This window comes from Hippocampus guttulatus, chromosome 3 (assembly GCF_054856545.1).
Source record: "Hippocampus guttulatus isolate MCC_2025c chromosome 3, RoL_Hgut_1.0, whole genome shotgun sequence".
Taxonomy (NCBI): domain Eukaryota; kingdom Metazoa; phylum Chordata; class Actinopteri; order Syngnathiformes; family Syngnathidae; genus Hippocampus; species Hippocampus guttulatus.
The window spans coordinates 25,325,985-25,351,530 of NC_141263.1; the positions used below are offsets into that span (position 1 = coordinate 25,325,985).

Below are 25,546 nucleotides of genomic sequence, written 5' to 3' on the forward strand. Positions count from 1 at the left end.
TCATCCGCCCGCGGTGGTGTGCTTGCAATTCCTTACAAACGAACTTTGGGAGCTTTCAATCTCCTGCATGGACTCCAGCAAATCAGTTTCTCTTTCCGCCATGTCAAAGAAAATGTACATCTCGCACCCCAATTTGAAAGGAAATGAGACAGGCCGCCTTTCCTGGAGGCGAATCAGCCGTGTTCACGCCCACAATGGCGCAAAACGCCCGTTTTAAACTGCGCCAAGCTACGTGTGTCTGGAAGAAATACCAAAACAAAGACTAGTCCGGCCCTGTGCAGATTTAGACCACTTCTCGTGCCAGACTGACACCGGTCACGAAAATAGAACCTTGAGTTTTTATGACTTCAGTGTTATTCTTGGCCGTATTTCTGTGCGCCTCACGGGGTTTTTTTGGGCAATGGTGTGTTTTCATAAATGCATGATAGTTCACCTCCGTTGTGTCCCTGTGAACCCTTCAAATAACCTCATAATGTCGTGGAACCTAAGGCTGGTTTATCCGTCTGTCTCGCATGTCTTATCTGAATTATCTTTCATGAACTCTTTTCAAAGTTCAATGTAATAAAACCCAACAACCCACACTAATTCAAACAAAATACGTGACTGACTAATCTATCTTCAGAAATTTTACCATTTGTGTCTTGCTGCCTCCCTCGATGTTCTGCCCATCATTCCGATTTATTTAGATTTTTTTTCTTCCACTACGCTGATGCAAGCGGGACATGAGCTGTGCTTGGATTCCTGCTGAGTTGAAAGTCGTTGAGCATGTTAGAGTGTAAATGCTTTCAGCGCGAGCGCAGGTGACATAAAAGCAAAGGAGATGGATGTACAATTCAGTGTGTGTAGCCTCCTTCACACACAAACCGGGAAGCATAGCTATAAATATGAGCCCACTAGGACGCAACCTCGCTTGTTTGTAGTATGATCTAAACGGCGGCAATATACCAGCCAAGTGTGTGCAAATGTACTGATCCAGCATTCTGTAATGCTGGTGTTTTAAATCACAGCTGCGGCGAAATCCCTAATCTGAAACTGTTTTATGGAGAGGTGGTGTGTTTGGTTTACTGCGTTAGGTGTGACTTGTATTCACGGAGGACTCTCACTGTTCAACTTCTGTTGCGGACAAAAAAAACCAAATGGCAACGAATTTTTGGAAAGTCACTTGTCTACTTCATTTCTGACTACTGCTCAAGAGGTTTCGTACTTGAGGCATTGTAATTATAATGCAATATTTTTCTTTGGAAATTATTGTTTTTGATAATTCTGTGCTAAATTTAGATCAGAATTATTTTTTATATCAGGATGTGGCATACATGTTTTCACATATCAGGTGTGGATGGTAAAGTTGTAAAGTAGAAAAAAGTTTTTATCGATCTCAGCGGGCGGCCATTTTGCCATTTGCTGTTGATTGATCATGACATCGCATCTGTTCAGGTAACGACCAATCACGGCTTACCTGTTTTTTGAGTTTGGTTGTGTGACGTTCAAAAAGCTGAGCTGTGATTGGTCCTTCCCTGAGCTGCTTTGAAGTCATCATCAGTAGACAGCAAATCCCAAAATGCCCCCCCCCACCCCTTTTGCTGCCAAATTCATATTCCACGAACACAATAGTAATCAGAATGCCGTGTTCAGACTAGTGGGGCGGCACAAACATCTAAAGATTTTTTTTTTTGGTGTGTGTGCGTTGAGTTAGGTTATGCTGAGTTAAGAGTTAGCAGTTTAATGTAATATCCAAGCTTGCTCGTTAACATTATTTACAAATGTTCAAAATTCTAACTGGTTCTCCTGGAACCATTTCCGCATGAGCAAAAATAGAACATCTACCAAAAAATTAAGAAAAACCTCCTTTAATCCACCACTGAGGAGTTGTAGCCAATCCGAAACCGACTGGGACAGCAGGAGCACAACTGGCCCAAAAGCAGGAATGGAGATTAGGACCCCATTCCCATCTTCTCTGTCATGTCAATTTCCCACTCCAGACCTACCATCAGATCATCACAGCATCCTGTCCGCCATCCCCTTATCATGCTTCTCACCTTATATTAATCCGAGACTTTCATTTATTTCGCCTAAGTTTTTCTTGCTTCGCTCAGCATGTTTGCCTTGGAGTCCATCTCCTCGTGCCTTGTACTTTTCTTTTTGCGACTTTCTGTCTCCAGCTTTGATCGAAGCTTGGGAAACATTAGCATAATCCTCCTCCGCCTCCTTCTCCTTCGTCCTCTACATGCCTCTGTTTTCCTGAAACCCCTGCCTACTCCCGGCTGTTTTCTTTCCTCCACTTCCTCCTTCAGTATTTACAGCCTCTTCAGTAAATGAAGCTGGCACAGAGAAGACATGTTTGGACGCTGATACGGGCACAGAAAGGGATATGTGTTAGAAGAGCTTAATTTAACCGTCTTTATACAACAGATCTTTCACAAGATCGCTTGAGGGGATTTAAAATGGATTTCCCCATTTCTCATGCGGTTAGGACATTGTTTCAGTTTGAAAATATAATGCAATGACCCCCGGATGATAAATGGAGGGCTCTTCTAAAGAGATTTATCTCCACCGTACGGTGCCAAAAGCATTTGACAAAGCCTTACATCCACCCCATTTATGCACACCATCATACACCAATGGGTGGATGCTGCCGTGCAAGGCGCTGCTAGGCCCACTGGGAGCAAATTCTGGTTCAGCGTCTTGCCCGAGTGCACTTTGACAGCGGGATTCAAACCGGTGACCGTTTGGTCACTCGACCTGCTGTACCAACTGAGCCACAGCTGCCCAAACTTCACACTCGTTGCATCCAGACACATTTTTGGCGACACTGGTTGCATGAACGCAAGCTTTATAATAGCTCGAGGAAGCTATGTGTCGAGACGCCATGACAGCCAATGCGCACAGCCAACTCTGTCCCCAAGAAGCGGAGCTGTGATGCAACGGTGTTGAAAACCGTCTTGGCCAGACCGTCCCCTCCAAATCAATGCAACAGAATTTCGAGGTCAGAATTTGAGTCATTCTGCACATTTTCATGAGTCAGTACTGATGGAAGGGCGGATGTCTGTCTGTGATTCGGATCAGGTTATATCCTCATGCTTAAATAAATGAATAGATACATAAATAAATAAATATCCAAGTCTGGATGCTATGTTCGCGGCCATTTAACTGGCCAGTTGGCTCCCGGGACGTCTCGTTGAATGAGGAAGCGGGCGGTGCTGACGTGCTTGCTTGTGGTCAGCCTGGCAGTGGACTTTTAGTTTTTTTTCATGTTTATTCCCATGACGGTTCATAAAACAGATTTACATGCGTAAGGAAGCAATCACTTAATAGCAGCTGGAGGGTGCAAGGGACCGTAGTAAATGACTTGAAATCACACCCTAACATGGCGCCGTGCATTAAAACTAAGCAGGGGGGGATTATTCATTCATTCATTCATTTTCCAAACCGCTTTATCCTCACTAGGGTCGCGGGGGATGCTGGAGCCTATCCCAGCTGTCTTCAAGCAGTAGGCGGGGGACACCCTGAACCGGTTGCCAGCCAATCGCAGGGCACACAGAAACGAACAACAATTCGCTCTCACACTCACACCTCGGGACAATTTTGAGTCTTCAATCAGCCTGCCACGCATATTTTTGGAATTTGGGAGGAAACCGGAGGACCCGGAGAAAACCCACACAAGCACGGGGAGAACATGCAAACATCACACAGGAAGGCCGGAGCTGGAATTGAACCCGGTACCTCTGCACTGTGAAGTCGACATGCTAACCACTCGACTACCGGACCGCCCCCAGGGGGGATTATTTTTGGCAAATATAAGACTAGACAGAAAAATGCGAACACCAGATATTAATCAACCTTGATCATATTATTGCCTTTAGCCATCAACACCACAAAATGAGTCACCGCAGGTACACTCGAAATCATCAAAAACGTTACAGAGATGACATTCACACTATGGCGTGCGAGCAAGTTTCCGCTCAAAAACAACTACCTGTACCACGGTTGAATAAAATGACACTTTTTCACTGTATTTTATTTGAGATTAATTGAGTGATTGTCCCCAATATTAAAAACTTCATCAGCGCTTGCTGTTCAATTTTGGAATTAGCAGTACCAGTAGTTAAAATGCAACAATATGTTAATTCATCTGCACTGAATCATAATGACACTTTTCTTAGTCTTGTGGGGTTTTTTTAATTCATAATTTTTTGTTGAGGTGAGCATTTTTAAGGATCTGGGTTTTAATTGAACGGTTAATCCAAAATGTTTTCATCTGATATGTCATCCATACAAGTATATTAAGTGGTGATGGATCACAAACAAGTTTCATCATAAGAAACAATTTGATAGCTCAATTTATCTCCCAGTGATTATACGGTATCCCAGAGTACAAGGAGGAATCGGGATACAGCAGTCGTCTGGCGTAAACATGATCCGGGTGGAGAAGACAGTTTTAGTCTTGGCATCTTACAAGAGACATTTTTTTCAACTCCTGCCATGATCCAGTATCAGCACTGAGTTTGACAGCTTTGGCTTTTTGCTCTCGAAGAGCAAGGCCTGGCTCACCACCTCACAAATCAAAGCCATTCGGAATCCAGCCACGATTTTAGGGCTCGTGTTTATTTTGCAGTTTCACGCTCCAAAACTGTGAACGGTTCATTTCACATCTTCATATTCATCCAGCGGTCTAATGACTTTGGATATTTGCACAGTACGATAGGATGCACTGTAAAAAATAAAATAAAATTAAAGGAGACAAAAGTTGTATTTGTGCATGTTGAATTTTTTTAATTGCACGTTTATTTATTTATTTTGGGGGTCAATGGTATTGTGTCTCATTCGATTGTATAGATGCACATATTTATAAAGAATTTTTGGAACTGCAGGTACACTGCATTTGTTTGTAGAGCTGATTTTTTGTCTCATGATTATTTCCGTCTTTTTCGCTATAGTGTAGCGGGTAAAGCTGCTGAGAAGCATTCCTGTCCTTTGAAGTAGAAACTTTGCTGGCATTAAGTTGCCCTGTCTTAACGTGCGCTCTCTGTGCATTGGCTATAAAATGTAGCATATACAAAAACAATGTCGCACTGTTTTGAAATAGACCAGTAACTAGCCTTTATGCGACCGATAAATACTTTGGCAAAATGTCGATTGAGGCCTGTCCAGTTCTCCTGCATAGAAATGTCGTTAAATAGTAGGTGACGCCAGCCGACTTTCCTTCAGTATGAATCGCTGGCAAGGACAGCCTTACATTTTCTTCACCTCATCTCTACGAACATTGTTGTACTGCAATTTATTCAAACAACGCAATCTGTGTATTGCAGAATTCAACCGCGTCAATTCACATTATGCATTCCAGCCTTTTGAGGTCATGCCAAGAATGACAGACCTTGAATCTTGCAGAAAGTTCGAAAATGAGAATAGTGTTCGCTGTTGGCGCCGCAAAGGGGACCAGCCCTGTATTTTCTTCTATTTTTGGTTTCTATAATGGTCATAGGCAGACGTCCTAAAACCTGAATTCACATTTTGTACACTACTACGACTTTTAATACTAATAATACTACTGTGAAATGTAGATTAAATCAAGATGTATAGATTTCAGACAAAGAAAGTTTATGAATGTGAATGCCTAGTGGTTGGCTAGCAACAGAGGTCGAGGATGTCTAATAAAAGCCATCGCGCAGGCCGCTTCTGGATACTCTGCCAAGAAAAAAAACGAACTCAGCCGGTAGTTCTATTCTGCCCTGCCACTTTTTCTTGCTGCTGACTAGAACTGTCTACAATCAGATAAGCCCGCTGTGTCAAATAAGCCCAAGTGCGGGAGAAGAGATCACGTTGACAAAGGGGAGGCATTTTCAGGGTTCTCTGTAAAGCAGCAATCATTCCCATAGGAACATTTTCAGTTGCGGTGCAACAGCCTCAAGTGACCTCAGCGTCATTTTTTCCATTTTTCCATCAATTGAGGTCTTTTTTTTGTATGTGTGTGAGGGGGTTGACTGTATGCATATGACAGCCCCACCTCCCCACCAAAGAAAATAAAAGTAAAATAGCATAACACATGAAATCTGGGACCGTGAAACCATTAAAACATGTTTGCGGTAATTTTGCTCTTTTTATGCGTCTGCTTGCGGCGCACGAAGGGTCTTCTGTGTAACATTTGACGAGCTCATTTACAGCAAAGACAAAAACGGCAACAATAAATCAGCTAACTCCGTATTCAATAGCTTTGTTAGGGTGAACAGTGATAGTAATGCAAACAGGTGTCCTAAAAGCATGTTTTTGAGTTTTATAATTTAGTATTGAATAACCCACCCACCCACTCCCATCCTCACAAACATACAAACAAATCTAGTTAATTAATCAAATCTTATTTATGATTCAGTATCTTGCTTCCAGAACGATAATTAACAATTCTTATGAAGCTCACTGATAGCTAAATTATATTTGTCACAATGTTGGGTGTGCTTCACACTCGATCTGTGCGTGGAACATAATAACCACTGTGTTGAACTGTTTCCATGGGACATGACAGTAATCTGGAGACGAAATGGCATGTGTTGGACACAAAAAGAAAGCCTTTGCTGTGCTCCTCTGTCATTCTCGAGAGTCCGCATCTGTTCTTTTTTTCGACAAGCTTCTCTTTCTGAGGTTGTTCGTTCATCCCTTCATCTGTTGAGCCCCGGTGATAAGCAGCTTTAAGACAGATATATTGGCCCCATTAGAGGCACTTGATTCCGCTGCTCGACAGGAAAGAGCGGCCCATTAACTTGCTGCTCAAGGCCACTTAAAGATGCACACACACGCACTCACATTTGCATGCAAAAAAATGCAGTGAGCATTTCCTTTTCATGAACGACAAATCGTGTTTTCTCAACGACGCCTTGCCAAGGCAGCTGCCACGCCGCGGAAACAACTTCAAAATAAAAGCGTGCCAAGGAATGAGTGTCCATGTATTCCAGGGGTCACCAAACTTTTTGAGAGTGAGAACTACTTCATGTGTCCTGATTGTGTGAAGGGCTATCAAATTGATACACGTCTGAAATAACATTTGTACAAATTACATTTAATAATATTAGAATATTAGCTAGCTAGATATATACTGTAGCTAGCTAGTTAGATCGCTAAATAGGTAGCTATAGAATCTATAATACTGCCCATGTTTGCATTTTTAAATCATAATTTCTACTAGCAAATCACAATCCTAGCACTGGCGGGCTACTGGTGTGGTCCTCACGGGCTACCTGGTGCCCGCGGGCACCACGTTGGAGACCCCTGATGTATTCTTTGGTAAACTAAGGTTTATTTTGAAGTTGTCACCTCGTTCTATGTAATTATTGCTGCCGTGGCTAGCTCGACTAGCTAGCGGCTAGATTGGTGTGCACACTCACGGACGTCCATGTGCACACCAAATTAACGAGGCAGGAAAAAAAATTCATTTTCTTTTAATGGAGGTGCTCAAATTATTCGAGGGCTCGTTTCGATCCCCAAGTTGAGGCGGCGTGTAGCAATTACGAAGTGGACACATACTTCTAATTCAAATCCGAGCATATTACAATAATGTTTTTTTTTGTGGGGGGGGGGCTTTCATATGCTTTTTGTTTTGCTTAAAGTAGTTTACAGGCATACGCCGTTATCTTTTCGTCCCTTTGTCAGTTGCTTGTCGTGGCGTCATACTTATATGACAGGTAGACCGTCATCTTATTGTCAGGTTAAAATCGAGTCAGTTGATTCCTGGAATGCGTCAACCACCACCCAAGGGAAACATTACATGTTATGAGGGTTTTATGAGTGTGTGGGTGTGCACGTGTGTATCTGTCGGTCCCAGAGGGAGGAATGCGTTGATAGCAAATCTGATAAGCGGGATTAAAGAAGTTAAGAGAGCTTGTCAACCATTGGAGGTTTGCTCCTTATGTTGAGGAAAAAACAACAACACGGTTTGCCTCGACGCATTTGCATGAGTTACAGCGCTGCTCTCTTAATGTACAATTTCTATTTAACGTTATATAGTTGTCAACGATAAGTTGATGTTGTCCAATTTTGCGGAAAAAATCTTTTGCGTTTGTGTGTGTGATTTTCAAGGTATTGTATTTTCCGCACCATAAGACGCTTCGGAGGAACAGGCGTGCCTTCAATGAATGGCCTATTTTAAAACTGTTTTTATATGTAGGGCGTACCGCATTATAAGGCTCATAGAATTGAAGCTACAGTAATGGCTGCAGTAGCATTATGTATCCACCAGATGGAGCTTCGCTAAAGGGAATACAGTACAATACAGCTTTATTTATATAGAGCTTTCACAACCACTGCAGCTCTAACAAAGCGCTATACAAAACATTTAAAATACTATGTCCAAGAAATGAGAATATTGATCCATGTATAAGGCGCAACAGATTGTGAGCCGCACTGTCGGCTTTTTAGAAAATTGAATGCTTTTGGGTGTGACTTATAGTGCGGATTACAACTATGAACGATGTAACATCTTCCTACTTCAACAACACCTAAGCGTCGGCAGGTTGCCTTCTTTTGATTAAAATGAATACTTATTTGAGGTGTCTCAATATAATAACAAATCAGAACTGATTGATAACTGATATCCATTCAGAAATTGTTCAAGAAGCAAGTGTCATGGATATTCTAATTTGCGCAATGATTTACTGTTATTTTCTTTAATTGCGCTGGTATGTTTTCATTTTCGTGTTGTCATAACATATTGTCATTCACCAAATCTACCCTTTTCAGGAATTGAAAGTCAAGAGGTGCCGTACAAATACAATAACGTTTCTTATTTCTTGATGTGACAATTTTCCAATTGTTTTAAAAATTCAACCATCGGTTTCTGTCTCTGTTGGTGTTTAATACTCTACCACTTGTCTTTCTGTCATGTGAAAGCTAATTCAATTATATCAGATAATATCCGAATATCGCGCTGTTCTCATGGCCGATAAAAGTCTAGTACAGTAGCCTATCTGAATAATAAACGAGCCAGATGATCGTGACGGCCTTCGATTTATCGTCAAACCGGATTCATCAGACGTGAAGAGAATGTCGAGGGGCTGGACGCTATTTGATTATGTCTCGCTGTCTTTGTCTTGAATAATGTAATATCCAAGCAAGGGTATGTGGGTCAGTGGGGCTTTACTTTACCCCAGGAGACTAGAGCCACGCCCCAAAACACACACTTAATTCACTCCCCGAGCCCCCGAGTGGTCCGACTGTCTGCCATGGTGGTTAACTCGCTGTGTGACGTCATGCATTTTTCATAAAGTCTGCGAAGCCCAGTCAATATTTAATATCTGGTATTGACAGGCGAGCCCAGTAGTAGCAAGACAAGCTCTCCTCCCCCCACCGCCCACTTTCATCCATCTGTGGGCCATAATTAAATTAGCTCTGTCTGCGCATGACAAAGAGCCAGTCATTAGACGGTGAGGAGCTGCACTTATAACGGAGATGAAGTTAGGCAGGGAATGTGCTGAGTTGAGTTTGGGGAGGCATTGTGGCTCTCCGCCTCTTGCAAAAAGCTGGAACAGACACACCAGGCAAATAAACAAAAGAACGATCCAAATGTACTGGTTTTTAACCTTGAATCTATAAAAGCGTAGTAAACAGGTATGCCGCGGCAGGCATTGTAACATGACTTCGCTTTAGAAGAGTCGGAGGCAGACAGCTGTGCCATTTTTCTACTGTATATGGAACGATGGGATCCTTCCATTTGGTTTTCGGGAGAAATCATTCCCGAACTCCTGCCGAACAAACGGGTCCTTTTTTATTTTCTGAAGCCTTGTGCGTCTGTGGCCGGAAAAAATGATGATATTTCACGACAAGGCTCGCCTGCAAGAAAAACGCGGCAATCTACTCACTTCCGCTGCGCTAGTGGCTGTTTATCTTTCATGTGTTCACACGGACAAACTTGGTTGGCTTTGTTTGTTTGCAGTGCTTCCCACCTGCTCTCCGCTGGACTTCCACTGCGACAACGGCAAATGCATCCGCCGTTCGTGGGTCTGCGACGGAGACAACGACTGTGAGGACGACTCCGATGAGCAGGACTGTCGTAAGCGCTCCTCTTCACTCCAAGAAGGCTTGTTTGCCTGGAAAAAACATGTACACACACACACACACACACACGCCGCTGCCATAAGCACAACACGCGCATACGCACGCACTCACGCCGATTGCAACGAAAATAAAATAAAAGATCAAGTCAAGCGGAAGTGTATGAGTTATATTCAGAATTAGATTCAGAAAACTGTATTCTTCCCCACGGAGTGGTTGTGTTTAGCGCTCGCTGTGAGACTGTTAGCCTCTAATTACTTTTCAATACGCAGTCCTTATAGGATGCTAGCATAGAAAACTCCATGCGTGCCTTTTTTGTACTTATGTGGGCTCGCTTTTTTTATACTTTTGTTGGGATTAATTACAGAAGGAGAACACCATGGACGAAGGCTTACGTGCAACTTAAATGCTGTGTCAGTATTTTGCATTTGTGACGTTTCCTCCGTCAGCTCCCCCACCTTGATTGGAAGAGCTTAGACTTGTAACGTGGTATGGGTAAGATTTATCCACATAGGTAAATTGCATCTAACATATGTATAAACTGTGTTGAAATGTCAGCCACATGAATTATGTATCAACAAACCACCCGCAGTTGAAGCTAATTTGGGCCAACTAGTTTGTTGCTTAAATTGGCTGCTGTTAAGGAAGAAAAGACCACAGGAGAGACTTTGATTCACGACCATTTCAAACCATTTTTTTTTTAATCACCCCCCCCTGAGAGTGTCAAAGCTGTGCAGCGTGTACAGAATAGTGAGTCGTTTTTGCTTTTTATTTAGAAAATATAGACATATACAAATGTTCTCATGAAGGTGCGGTGATATTGTTGAAATTCTTTGGTGCGGCGAACTGTAGCTGTAGAGGACACTGACGAAACATCCTCAAAGTTGGAGAAAATTAACCCGATTCCTTTGACTGGGATGATCCGGTTTTGAGATTTCAGATGAGATGTGATTACCGGGGCAGTGTCAAGATTCTGTTTAATCACTTTCTGGTTGAGCATGATTCCCCCGGTGGCAGAAAGGGTTACTTAGTGCCCTTTAAAAAGCCAATTTCATCACATACAGTACAGATCAATACAAAGTGTCCCCCTGCCCAACCGACAACACCCTACCCCCACCGCCGCCCCGCCCTGCCCCGCCCCCTCCTTCTCACAACACAAAAGCCCCACTTTATAGAGCATTATAGGCCAGCAAAAATGGTAAAACGGAACACAAAAGAGATTGTCATTCTTTTCGTGCTATCAGCTTGTTTTCATACTTGCTAGCCTGTCCATCTGACATTGTAGCATTTAACGCCGAGGTATTCTGCAAATAAGGATGATGCTCGTACAGGTGCCTGGGGGATCGTATGGTACAAATGCAATATTTTTTTCCCCCAATTCTAGGCAGGGTTATTTATTGAACCAAAACAATGCGCCATGTTGGAAAATCACTGACTGTCACTATTTGTGTGTGTGTGTGTGTGTGTGTGTGTGTGTGTGTGTGTGTGTGTGTGTGTGTGTGTGTGTGTGTAGAATATGATGACCGCGACAGGCACGTTGTTTTTGCACTTTTTGGTGCGCGTTGCGGCTCAATTATTTACGGAGTAGAATTTTCAAGGAGGCAGACCATGAAATTTGTAAAGTAAAATGACGAGCAACCGCTCATCAAAAAGACTGCTGATGGACGTTTTTTTTTTTTTTTGTCTTTTGTAAGGCGGCTTTTAATTTTTCATCTTGCAGCATACATTTTTGTTCCTCTACCCCGCCCCCCCAACTATTTATTATTTAATGCATTTTCCCTGTTTTTCCACCCTGTTTTTTTTCCCTCCCTTTGGCACCGCGGTTTAATTAAATTATTTAGAGACGGTGACTTAAAGGGCTGTCACATACACACAAACAATCCCATTGATTTTTGTTATGTGTTCGACCCCGGATATATTGGTGATTTTTAGAACCGTTAAAAAAAAAGAACTCTGAAAAAACAAAAAAGAAGCCAAGCACACATTCAGGAAGCCTGGTAATGACTCGGAGCACCCTTTGCCCTTTTCCGTTTGGCAGTCGGGTGAGTGATAAGGGTCTTGAGGGCTTATTCACCTTTGACCTGCCTTTGTTTACCTCCATGATGGAAGCAAATGACACAAGCTCTGGGACATTGATAGTAAATGTGTTGAGGTGAAACACATTTGGAATGAATGTTTAAGGTGTGGTATTTTTATATCAGTTCGCTCATACTTTATACACACACAACTCAATGTATAAATAATTCGGTAAGAGGTCACGAGCAACTTTTACTACTTAAAAACTCTTATTTAGTACATGAAGACATCTTGCGGGAAATCATAACTCTTTCCTCCAAGCATTTTGTAGCAGTTTTCATCGAGGCAAGGCCACGTATTATGAGCGCTGATTTGTGCACCGTGCAAGGAGCTCACGTATCCACGGAATCAGTTAAACCAAATCATGCATTCGCAGAATTGTGCCACTTCCGCAGGGTAATACCTATCCGGCAGATCACAGATCTATGATTCAGACGCACACATTCCACGACTTGTCAGTATCATGTCACTTCTGTCTCGCACTTTGACGCAGGAGCGCGTCTTGAAAGAGCTCCATCCTAAAACGGAAATCTCTGCTCGCTCGGCATCGCCGTGTTTCTGCCTCTCTTGATCTCGTTCTGTTTGTCTCACTTGTCTATCACACGTACACGCGCACACACACACACAACAGCGATTAATTATAGATCGCCATCTGCCTTGAGCCATTCGTCATTGGTTCCCCTTGACTAACGTGTTTACTCTGCCCCAGGGCTAGTGAAGCTGAGATTTGCCATCGATTCAGGGCAGCAACTCTAGACGCTGGTTTTTTTTTCGTTTGAAAATCCATTCAGCACTTTAATCAATAGGGGTGTGATTTAATAAAAAAGAAAAAAAAGTGAGATGGAGGAGTTTGGCTTTGTAAAAAGTGTTTAAAAAAAAAGAAACCATGTCAAAGTCACGGTGCTAAAAATGGACTTGAGTCAGTGACTTCGCTCTGACTACCTCATGTAGGCAGAGGCCACGCATGACGAATGTCTTTTATGTCCAGTCTCAAGGTTAACTGTCTTGTGAAATAGCTCTTCCTTTTATATCGCAGTCAGCGTTCCCAATTAAGGCATAAATCAAGCTGTGAGGCTTAGGAGGGTTAGCTGTAAGTTTCGTCTGGGTTTACGTATAAATCAAACAGGATTTTATTCCGTTTATTGATTTTTTTTATTTAATGAATTCTCTAAGTAATATATTTTGTCAAATATTAACATGCCTATAAACCCGATGTGATGGTCTGAAGAATTGATATATTCCATTTGTAAATCCCAAACAGAAGTTCAATCAGAATAGCCAGTCTGAATCTGGTCTGCGCTTGCTCGGTCTTGACGTAAATGCGACGAAGCGTCATCGTGGGTTACACGTTTGAAAATGAGCCGGTCAGCGACGGGAGAGCTTGTTTATAACGCACGCTGTTGCATTAATATAAATGTAAAAACAACCTCGGCTACGAGTGCGCTCAAGAGACGAATGAACTTAGTCTTGGTGAATCATGTGATGTTTACATCGATCTGCGCGTGCCACACGGCTGTGAAAGCGTTGCTCTGATTGATGTTGCGGCACATGCCAACGGAATAGATCGCGTCACGTGGATGTGTCTTTCTCCAGCTCCTCGAGAATGCGAGGAAGATGAGTTTCAATGCCAAAACGGCTACTGTATCCGCAGCCTCTGGCACTGTGACGGCGACAACGACTGCGGGGACAACAGTGATGAGCAGTGCGGTGGGTACAAACACAGCAGCGAGCACGGTGGGCACATTTATTCGAGTGGCCGAATAATTCTGATTTGGGTCCTTCCAGACATGCGTAAATGTTCAGACAAGGAGTTCCGCTGTACAGACGGCAGCTGCATTGCTGAGCACTGGTACTGCGATGGAGACACGGACTGCAAGGACGGGTCTGACGAGGAAAACTGTCGTAAGTTTGTGTGACAATCAAATCATTTTTTTCCCATTACATGTACCGTATTGTACCCTCCCGTATTTTCCGGACTATATAAGGCCCAACTTTTTTTCCCCCCCAGATTGTAAACACCGCAGGTTTTAATATGACATGGTTTGTTTAGGCATTTTTACTGATGAGTGTCAAGCGGCCAATAGATTGACATCTGACCAATGAAATTACTGAGCACGTCACAGTGGACCAATGAAACTATCCAGGTCCACCCTCATATGGAATATTCATCAGACATTTGCGGTTGGAGTGCGGACGTGTGAAGGCAAGGAAAGCTGCCTAAGATGAAAATGTGGAAGTTTGTATGCGTAGCGCTGCACGGTAGTTTAAGGAGAGCGGGCAGAAGAATATCAAGTTGAGTTGAATGAACAGAGGGAACGAGTGCCATAAATGCCACCACCACTGCAGTGAGAGCCCCGTCTTTCTATTGTTTGTTTGGCGACTGATTCCCACCGTCGCAAGTCTGGCCACGGGGTGACATCACCTCACAAACTTATATATGTTAAGTGTGTGCATTCCCTGCCTTTCCCCAACACGTAACAAACTAGTTCCCAAACGCTGCACTGTTGCGTGGCGAAGCTCAACGTCTAATTTGCCGCCTGTGACAATGAGAGTCACTGAGAGAGTTTCTGGGACGTCACCGTGTCACTAGCTTCAAGTAAAAAAGTGTTGTTTTTTTTAAAAATCCATCTTCGTGACCTCTTTTCTCATGGGCGCCTGCGGCTATTAATAGAAAGTGACCAATGTAGGTAAAAAATGTTTTTTATGGCAAAATTGAGTTTTTGCGCCTTTTTAATCAGGTGTGTTTTGTTGTCCCGAAATGACTTGATGACCCATGTAAATTGCAAACCTTTTTATCAAGCTCAACAGATTTAGAAAAAAGTTATCAAAGCATCAATATCATCACGATAAATTCCTCAGATTTTCTCAGACAGTCCGAAGGTAATAATTCACCCATTGGGTATCAATTTAAGGCTATTATAAGAAGAAAATAAGAATTTGTTCCACACAATAGCAATTTGAGTGAAAAATTAGCAGTCTATTCGTATTCATATTTTAAAATTTGAGTTTTGTACAGATCATAATAATAATAATTCTTATGATGATGATTATTATTGTTATTATTTTAATAGATGGGAATTATATCGTGCTTTTATAATACTCAAAGACACTTTGCATAAAAATAAAATAGAGAGACTCAGAAGACGAAGGGATACACGAGGAGGGGAGGTAAGGCGACCGTAAGGAGGGAGCGCATGCAGATGCGATAATCATCGTGTGCATCGTGATCGTCAATCATCTTTTCCTTCATTTCATCACTAACAAACTTCAAAGTCCTTCAGGCAGTCAAAACGGATTTGTTCTTCCCGTCATCTGTTTACCGTATGCGTGCGTGCGTGCGTGCGTGCGTGCGTGCCTGCGTGCAGCCTCAGATGTGATGGCAGCCACCTGCAGCGTTGAGGAGTTCCAGTGCGCATATGGTCGCTGCATCCTGGACATTTACCACTGCGACGGAGACGACGACTGCGGAGACTGGTCGGACGAGTCCGATTGCTGTAAGCGATCCAGTACTGACACACAAACACACTTTGGGGATGAGGAAATATTTTAGTGTGGACATCAAGATGCATTTCACCACATTCATATGGATTTACATTGAGCTGACTGTTTGCTTAGTTTGTGCTCAATCGACAACGACCACACCATCTGTATTTAAATTGCGGACAGGATGTTTTTGGTCAAAATGCAAATGATGTTGACGCACCAACAACTGCTTCACAGAAGGAAGCTGTGGTCCTTATTATGAGAGTTGTGTGTCAACCGTCCTGCTCGCTTTGCTTTGTTTCACTCATCCATTGGCAACATAATGACTGTTTAGGTCATGCGCCCGCGCACACACACGCACACACACACAGCTGCTTTCTTGTTCTTTCTTGTTCACTCACTCACTCATTGACTCACTCACCGGCTTTCCTTTTGATGTTTTTATCTGCACGGTGATAAGCATGACTTCAAGGTTCCCTGTCATCATTTGACTGTCGCCAAGGTCGTAGCAGCCTGAGCGCTTCTCTCTGTTCCTCCTTTTTCTCCCACGTCCGGGTTTTTAAATGCTGCTGTGCGGTTTTTACTCACTTAAACGCATGCTACGTGAAATTGTTTTTGAAACATTTGACCATTTCACTCAGCCACGAGGAGAAAAACAAAAGTTTATGTCTCTCTCACACACAGACACACACACACACACACACACACACACACACACGAGGCATTCCTATGGGGCATAAGATGGCCTCCACAGCATTCCAAGGAATCTTCAGACACATGAAGGGTGCTTTGTTAGGGAAAATCTGTTTCTCTCGCTCTCATTCTCATGTGAAAACACACACGCACAAGCACATACACGAGTTGCAAACAGTGATACTGCTTTTGGCTCCATTGCAAAGTACATGAAAGTGCAGTGTTTGCCCGAGGGTAAACAACGAATGAGATGAAGCTGGATGAATCGCGTACACAAGAACGGTATACAGTGGTATCTCTACTTCCGTAATTAATTGGTTCTGGAAGAAATTTCTTAACTAGCAAAATTTGTAAGTAGAGACGCGTTTTCCATGTAAATGTTCTAATTCGTTCCAAGCACCCCCAAAATTCAGACATAAATGTTTCCTAAAGCATAGAAATGCATCAAAATATGCAACAAATACATGTTACAATTAGATTATTGCACAATAAATGAGAGTTGTGAACAATGTAAAAAACAAAGAAGAAAGTAAAGAATAATGATGGTCATTGAACTTAACTGCGTCCTTATTGTTTTTGCCGTCTTTAGTCGATGTTCTCTCTCAGAAGTGGTTTTTGCCTGGCGTTTTGTAAAGAACTGATCCAAGGATGTTCGCTTTTGTCGGCTTTGAACAATCCTTCGAAAATGTCCAAGGCAAACATCAGCATAGTGAGCGATCGCCTGACTGGTGAACACTTTTTCTGGGTAATTCACATTTACCTAAAACTATCGGAACACCTCCTGGGCGAATGACGAGGACGCTGCATCGACATGTCTATCGACACAGACAATACCGTAGAGGTCCCTCTTAGCCAATGGGATGCCAGAATGATGCTCGGGAATAGCCAATGGCAGAGCAGTTCTAAGTATGTTGCGTTCAGGAAACTTGGAGCTGCGAGTAGCAGCCCGTATTGTATTTTTACCTTTCGTAGTTTGAATTTTCTTTCGTAACAAGAAGCAATATTTTCCTGTTGAAGCATTTCGTAACTTGAAATTTCGTATGAAGAGACGTTCGTAAGTAGAGGCATCACTGTATGTATGATAGTAACGGCACCTCGCATACACTCTTGTTGCCGATTATAATTCGCTCTTTTGGGGAAACCACCTGCCGTTTTGATCGTCTCTGTCTTCTCTCAGCCAGCTGATAAGCCGGCAGCGGCAGGCTTGAAGCGTCGCCCGTGTCCCCCCCTTCTTCTTTTGCTTTCACTCCCCGCCTTGCCATTAGCTTTATCTCTGGCTCCCTTCTTCAAGGGGAACAGACGCGTGCCGTCAGGAGAAAACATGTCGGAGAAATGCGCACACATGATTTAGGAAGCTTGTGTTTGATTCCGCTTTAATCTTCCTTTCCACCTCCGCCCTCATCTGCTGCCAATTGGAGCATCTCTTCCATCTTTAATTGCAAGTAGTGATATATGATCTGCAAAAGTGAGACGGCTCGCTGTTGTGCGCAATGGATCAAAGTAGCGAGACGGTTCTGAGGCAGTTGGTTGAGCAACGAGGATTTCATCGGAGTTTTTTGCTAAATCTTAGTCATTCATTTCACCGGGACATTTTGGCTGATGTAATGCTTCCAACTTTGAGGGCAAGTTGGAGGAAGAGTTTTTTTTTCTGTTCAGCATGATGAAGCTCCACCGCACAAATTAATGTCCACTAATTCATAACAGGATGAAGGTGGTGTGAAAGTATTTCAGAGCCTTGACCTCAACCCTGTCAATCACCTTTTGGATGATGTAGAACAGTGATTCCCAAACTTTATTGAGCCAAAAAGTGCTTGCTGTTTGAGCCGCTCAGATGGAATTTTGATTTTTGCTCGCAGCGTCCCACCAGCCATGCAGGTCTGTTGAGTTCATGTGCAGCAGCGGCATGTGCATCAACGCAGGCTGGAGGTGCGACGGCGAGTTCGACTGCGACGACCAGTCCGATGAGATGAATTGCAGTGAGTGGCCACTTTTGTCATTTTTATGAAGCACCGCATGCATGCGCGCTGTGGGTTGGTGTGCGTATCCACTCCTGTGGCTTCCGGTGACAGTTTTTGTTGTGTTTGAATTGTTCTGCAGCCACGTCCATGTGCACAGCTGACCAGTTTCGCTGCGGAACAGGACGCTGTGTCCGGTTGTCATGGCGATGCGACGGGGAGGATGACTGTTCAGACCGCAGTGACGAAGAGGGTTGTGAAAAAGCTGGTGAGAATGTCCTTGTTGTCATCTTTTCAGAAGCTCAAAAGAGTACACATTTAAGTTGTAGTCATGGTTACAGTGGAACGCTCGTCAAAGTCAACTCTTGTTTTCAGTTGCGCCTCAGTTTCTCTTTTTAAACGTTGCTATCTCACGACATGTTGCAGGAAACACCTGACCGAGACATGCACGAAAAAAACAAAAAAACAAAAAAAAAACTATACATTGGACCATGAAAGCTCGATGAAGGATATTTGGATTCTGTTTGTTTTTACTGCACACACATTCAGAATTAGATTTTTTTTTTTTTTTTTTTTTTTTTTTTTTTAACAATAGGACGTACGTCAGACTTGTCTTGAGCGACGAATCGTCACTCAGCCCTGGCTTCTTTTGCTTGTAGTTTAATAGTTGCTTGTGCCGTCGCCTGACTCTCCTCATGCCATTTCTGGCTGCTGAGCATAACCTGCTTGAGAGCAAACACTCACAGGTTGTGACTTGCCGATGAAGATTACAGAGTCTTTAAAAGCTTTCAAGCCCAAAATTGTAATGTCTTCAATGAGTTGCTTGCCTGGGGCCAAAAACACAACTGAAACGTTATTTTTGGACCTTTGCAATCAGGTAAATAAACCTGACAATGTGGGACTTTATTTTCCACTCTCATGTCCAAGCAGATGTTTTTTGGACTGGGAGAGGTGGCACGAGTACCACAAGAAAACCCACACAAGGGACTTAAATTTAATGTCAGGCAAGTTTAGGCAACAGTCATGCACTCATCCACTGTGCTGTCTGTGATGTACAGCACACATCGCTATATTATCTAATCTGGATGTAATTAAATATACTGATTCATTATGTCTCTCAGTCTCTGTATATACTTAAATACTTAAAGTAATTCTATGAGCCACGAATACAGAGCCAGTGTAGTAATTAAATCAGCAGTGAGTTTTGCATCGGAGATAACATGTGGAATCCTTATGCACTAATTTAAAACAATACAAGTCTTAATTTCTGAAAGTGTTCTTCTTAAGGGAGAGGTCATCTTAAGTGAGGTCAAGGATGTTTGCAAAAAGAGAGTAATGCAAGAGAATGCCGTATTTTAACGTACTATAAGACGCAGCTAATCACATTCAGTTTTCTGAAAAGCCGACAGTGCGCCTTATAATCCGATGCGCCTTATATATGGATCAATATTCAGATTTCTCGGACATACTGTAGTATTTTAAGTGTTCTGTGAAGCGCTTTGTTACAGCTACAGGGGTTGTGAAAACCCTTCATAAAGTAAGCTGCATTGTATTGTATTCCCTATAGCGTAGCTCCATCTAGTGGATGCATAACACAACCCCAGCCACTATTTTTGCTTCTATTCCATGCGCCTTATAATGCGGTGCGCCCGATATATGAAAACAGTTCTAAAATAGGTCATTCACTGAAGGTGCGCCTTATATTCCGAAGCATCTTGTCGTGCGAAAAATGCGGTATTTTAAGTTGAACATTTTTTGCCGGACAACCTACATTCTGTTCCCACTGCTTTCTGAAAATTGAAGAGTGAGAATGCACAGGGACAGAAAGAAATGGGGTCATCCCAGTGGGAACATCTCAAACAACTTTGAGGAGTCTTGCTGTATTCAGTGGCTTGTTATGTCAACACACAATGAAAAGAGGTTCCTGTTGGTGTCCCCGCAGGGACGTCACCTTGTGCTCCAGACCAGTTCCAATGTGGGAATGGGCGCTGTATTGGCCAGAGGAAGGTGTGCAATGAGGTCAACGACTGTGAAGACGGGACCGATGAACTGCCACACCATGAATGTCGTAAGTTGACATTTGGGGCAGGCGGAAACTATTTAGACTCTATTTACCGGTTGTTAAATTCTGAACATGGCTCTCTCTCTCTCTCTCTCTCTCTCTCAAATGAATCTTTAACTAAGCTTACCACACTTGGAATATTATTATACCTTGTTTTTGACATCTTGGAAAATGTTGGGCGCCCCGTGAGTGTCAACAGTGTGAAACGTGTGTAATGACTTTTTTTGCACAATTCCAACTTACGGTGTGAAAGAACATTTTAGAGAGTCGCTCATAACTTGAGCATTTCCATCACAGCTTGACTAGAAAAAAAAGTATCATCCTCACCTACTGGGTGAAACGCTGAACACAAATACTCATGACAATGCTATATATCTAAGTTAGTCTGCAATGTTTGGGATCCTTGAATGTACTCAACCAGGTCCGCGCTCCAATGACGGCAACTGCAACCAGAATAACGGCGGCTGCTCCCAGAAGTGTCAGATGGTCCGAGGACTGGTCCAGTGCACCTGTCACACCGGATATCGACTGATGGAGGACGGCAGATCCTGCCAGGGTATTTGTGTGTGTGTGGTGTGTGTGTGTACACATTTGATATCAATGACACACCAATGACTAGGCAGTTGTTATGTTGCGTGTCATTACGCATTCCTGAAACCTGAGTGTTTAGGTGTTGAACAGCGAGACAAAAATAACTCATGGCTATTAACATATGGAACTCCCAATGAGGGGCGGCCCGGTAATCTAGTGGTTAGCGCGTCGACCTCGCAATGCAGAGGTCCCAGGTTCGATTCCAGCTCCAGCTCCGCGGTTTAAACCAGGAATTACAAACTTTGGGCAAGTGGTTAGCGCATCAACCTCGCAGTGCAAGGTGCAGGGTTCGACTCCGGGGTCCGGCCTTCCTGTGTGGAGTTTGCACACGCTCATAATGTTTTAATTGACACGGTAAAACTGTTTAAAAAATAAATAAATAAACAAAAAAAAAACATTGATGATGAGCTGCTTTTCATTAGGATGTTTGTAGTATTTTGTTTACCTTATTTATCTACATGAGGGGGCCCCAAAATTTAAACCATGCCAGTAAGATTCTGTTTTGAATTTGTCATAAAGCTCATGTGCTTTTTTTTTTTTTTTTTTTTTTTTAGGGCACCCGAAATGTTGCGGCTAATCAGTGTCAAACCACTGTTATGCAAATCACATTTAGTGCAAATCCTTCTTTGACCACTTTCAGCGTTCATTTGCATGACCCCTGAAAGATTTTTGAACCCTCCAGAGGTTTTAACCTGACGTCTTACGGTCACTTTCCTTTGGCTCAATGCTGCGTTCCAGATGTGGACGAGTGTGCTGAAGAAGGCTACTGCAGCCAGGGCTGCACCAACGTCGAAGGCGGCTTCCAGTGCTGGTGCGTTCAAGGATATGAGCTGCGGCCTGACAAGCGTAGCTGCAAGGCGCTGGGTAAAGATCCACCGTCCCGTCACCTTGACAAAATATTGCAAAGAACTGTCCAAGGTTTGACCACAAGCTAAAAACCTTGTTGCGTATTGTTTACATTTTCCTCAGCAGTAACTCTATCCACTCGCTGGCTCGAGGGCCATGCAACATATTCTGAAGGTCTGGAATAGATTTGGATTGAGTTCTGGTATATCAGACCATCACTCTGTTGCAGAAGGAAGTTAAACCCAAATCCTGACTGACTGTCAGACGCACTGAACCTTCCACTGAACTGAAAAAAAAAAAAGATCTGAGCTTTTTGCCATTTTGATGTTCCACAACATTTCCATTCCTGTCTATTTTTCTGACCTATTTATTTATTTATGCATTTATTTTGACAGGTCCAGAGCCGGTGCTGTTATTTGCCAATCGAATCGATATCCGTCAGGTTCTGCCGCACCGCTCCGAGTACACGCTGCTGCTCAACAACCTTGAGAATGCCATCGCTCTCGACTTCCATCACAGCCAAGAGCTCGTTTTCTGGTCAGACGTGACGCTGGATCGAATCATGAAGGCCAACCTCAATGGGTCCAATGTAGAGGAGGTCGTCTCAACTGGCCTGGAGAGCCCAGGTGGGTACCGGCCTCTTAGAAAAATGAATAAATAATAATACATGAGTCAATATTATTTATATGTTCCAGTTATCTTCCTCCAGTGTGTATCTCATTTTCTCTCTCCTTGCCACTTACCATATTTTCTTCACTATAAGGCGCACTGCATTATAAGGCACATATAAGAGAAGCTACAATAGTGGCTGCAGTTGCGCTACGACTCCACTAGATGGTGCTACGCTAAAGGGAATACAATTCAATAACGCTTTATTTATATAGAGCTTTCACAACCGTTGCAGCTGTAACAATGAGTCTGGTAACTGGTCACAAACACGGACATGAAACCTATACATTATTAGAGGGCGCACTGTCAGCTTTTGGGAAAATTGAATGCCTTTAGGTGCGATATATCGTGCGCAAAATACGCTCATTGTTTTGCAATGCTTCCTGTCTTTCTTGGTTCAAATCTGACAAGCGAAATGCAGTTATCACAGTATTTTGCTTAAAAATGTTCCTTTTATTGAAGCAGAAAATGTTTCCCTCAAATAGGTGGACTCGCCATTGATTGGATCCATGACAAATTGTACTGGACAGATTCCGGGACATCCCGCATCGAGGTGGCCAACCTCGATGGGACTCATCGCAAGGTGCTGCTGTGGCAGAACATGGAGAAGCCGCGGGCCATTGCGCTGCACCCTATAGAAGGGTAAGAGCTCAAACGCACACACACACACTAAACTGAGTCACAGCAGATGGTTTCCAATGTGCGCACAATACTCTCTGGATGTGTCCCAGTTGTCGTGCAGTTCCAGGAGCGGGGATTAGGGTTTGGCAGCACTGCAGCGCCCACAGGCAAGTGCCTGTGTGGAGGGAGCAAAGACTTCATACAAGACGCAGTTCGCTATAAGGCTCCCTCTGTGTCGCAGTGGCAGGAAAGAGCATGCCAGATGAAGCTATAGAAACATGTCAAGCTAGAACACTTAATATTAGGCAGCGTTAAAGACATCTGAAAGTAATCGAATATGGCCACCGTGAGCACAGTTTTATTTTCGTCTAACGCAGCGCAGAGATAACCAATTCTGTTCGTCTCTTGTCCCAGAGGTTTAAACCAGTCATCTAATGTGGCACTGCCGGGGTTTTTTTGGGGTTTTTTTTTCTCCCCTCAGTAAAATCTACTGGACCGACTGGGGCAACACGCCCCGCATCGAATACGCCAATATGGATGGCTCGAATCGACGGGTCATTGCCGACACTCACTTGTTCTGGCCAAATGGCCTAACGATCGACTATGCCGGCCACCGCATGTACTGGGTGGACGCCAAGCACCATGTCATTGAAAGAGCAGATCTGGACGGACGTAATCGTAAAGCTGTCATCAACCAAGGTAAACATAAATAAACATTGTTTCCATATGGTTCCTCTCTGAATGACAAAATGTACTTTGATAGTCGCGTGTTGCCTGGAAATTTTCCTTTTTCATGCGGAATGCTTCGGACTGAAAGATCAGTATTCGTATCCTTGACCTCTTTAGACTGTTACACGCATTAGGCACACACACACACACACACTAGACTATGTAATTAGCACGGTATTTGCATGAAAAGGCACATGAATGCCTCTTTTACCGACAAAAGAACACATGACACAAAACGCATGCCTCAGTTTGTTGGTGAATGCTAAATTAGGAATCTGGCGACCACAGATGTGAGCCAACAGAATATTGATCCCTTGTCTCACTTTCATCTCTTCAAATTTTAGATTTCGACAATTAAATCCTGTAACAATTTCGTGCCGTGCAATGAAAGCAATGTGATGCCAGACGCACGTGTTTCTTTGTGCTAGTTTCGCAGAGGCGAAAGATAAATGGGGGCAAAGGCACCTGTGTGTGTGTGTGTGTGTGCGTGTGTGTGCGTGCGTGTGTGTGTGTGTGTGTGTGTGTGTGTGTGTGTGCAGACAAAAACAAATAGAGCTACTAAAACTTAGTGGAAGAAAGATCTACAACAAAAAAAAAATATGGTAGTTTGTCCGGTAAGTCCTTAGAATTTGATCTTAATTTGGGCTATTGACCAAGTCAGTTGGCGCGTTTATAATTGAAAGTCTTTCTTTTTTTTCTTAAGTTTTTATCAGTCCTGAAAGCACACCAGTGACATCAGTCAAGATTGTTCAAGTGTGCGCGAGGCGCTCGGCGTGTTTGCGTTCGCGTGCACGCGCCATTGTCCGTGCGAGCCTTCCTTAATGATGTGTGCTCTGAGGATAAAAGGCTGTAATTGGCCCTGTCCGCTCTCCAGAGCCGCTGTTTGCTCAGACAACACACGGGACAAATGGGACGTGCGTGTGTGTCCGCTCATTTCAACTGCCCGGGCTGCTGTGTCGAAGAATGTTCACGAGTATCTCCCTGCACTTGCAGTACATTGATGTTGCATGTTGGCGCGCGCGCGTTGCGCGCGTCGCCGTGTGATTGTGTGCTTTCGCTGGATGTGTGCCAAGTTCCCGGAGCTGTACAGTGGGCGGGTGTGGCTGTTTAATCTTTTGCCAGCCTACACACCTGTGGACCCCCAGGGTGTGGGGCGGGCGAGGCAAGATGAGGGTTCTTTGGTTGTCAACTTGATCTTGGAAGTACAGTATATGTGCCTGAAGATATTGTGCAGTGCAAAAAAAAAAAACCGTGAGTCGTTTCCTGTATGTGACACAATCAGTCCTCGGAAGTGGACGATAAAGCAACTGAACAGCGCCCCCTTGTGGAAATATCTGCTTGACAGGCTTAAACGTGACATTTTGCTCGCAAAAAAAAAAAAAAAAAATCAGTCTCATGCTTTCTGTAGCATTTGTCCTGTCATTGATCCGAAGCTAACTTGACACGACTTTAGCTACATCTGCTCAATCTAATGAGGCCCTTTGCAAACAAGCACTGCATCAAAACGTCCACACTGAAATAGTATCAGTTTTGTTTGACGCGATCAGAGTGGTACAATATTTATATAGCACGGTGTTTATTATCGTGCTTGTAATTTACAGTCGGCTGGCCTACTGAGCTGAAAATAATATTGCGCTTCTCATATTTTAGAGCTGGAGCCTTTCCCATCAAAAAAAAAAAAAGCCATTCACATCTATAAATGTCTTTTTTTGGGGGGGGGGGGGGGGGGAATGTGGGACGAAGTTGAAGTATGCGGAGTCAATCCACACTAGTACATCCATGAAGAATA

The 25,546-nt window shown here is 43.4% G+C and overlaps 1 protein-coding gene across 2 annotated transcripts in view; it reads left to right on the forward strand.

Annotated features, from left to right (window-relative positions):
- lrp4 (low density lipoprotein receptor-related protein 4) overlaps positions 1-25,546 on the forward strand; it is a 78,228-nt gene that overhangs the window by 38,844 nt on the left and 13,838 nt on the right. For both annotated transcript variants that reach the window (XM_086107666.1, XM_086107667.1), the window contains exons 3-14: positions 9,914-10,030; positions 13,702-13,815; positions 13,894-14,010; positions 15,474-15,602; positions 18,141-18,260; positions 18,382-18,507; positions 20,182-20,307; positions 20,723-20,857; positions 21,631-21,756; positions 22,134-22,364; positions 22,893-23,049; positions 23,510-23,727. In XM_086107666.1, the coding sequence (XP_085963792.1) occupies positions 9,914-10,030; positions 13,702-13,815; positions 13,894-14,010; positions 15,474-15,602; positions 18,141-18,260; positions 18,382-18,507; positions 20,182-20,307; positions 20,723-20,857; positions 21,631-21,756; positions 22,134-22,364; positions 22,893-23,049; positions 23,510-23,727 (1,716 nt within the window). The remainder of the gene's footprint in view (positions 1-9,913; positions 10,031-13,701; positions 13,816-13,893; positions 14,011-15,473; positions 15,603-18,140; positions 18,261-18,381; positions 18,508-20,181; positions 20,308-20,722; positions 20,858-21,630; positions 21,757-22,133; positions 22,365-22,892; positions 23,050-23,509; positions 23,728-25,546) is intronic.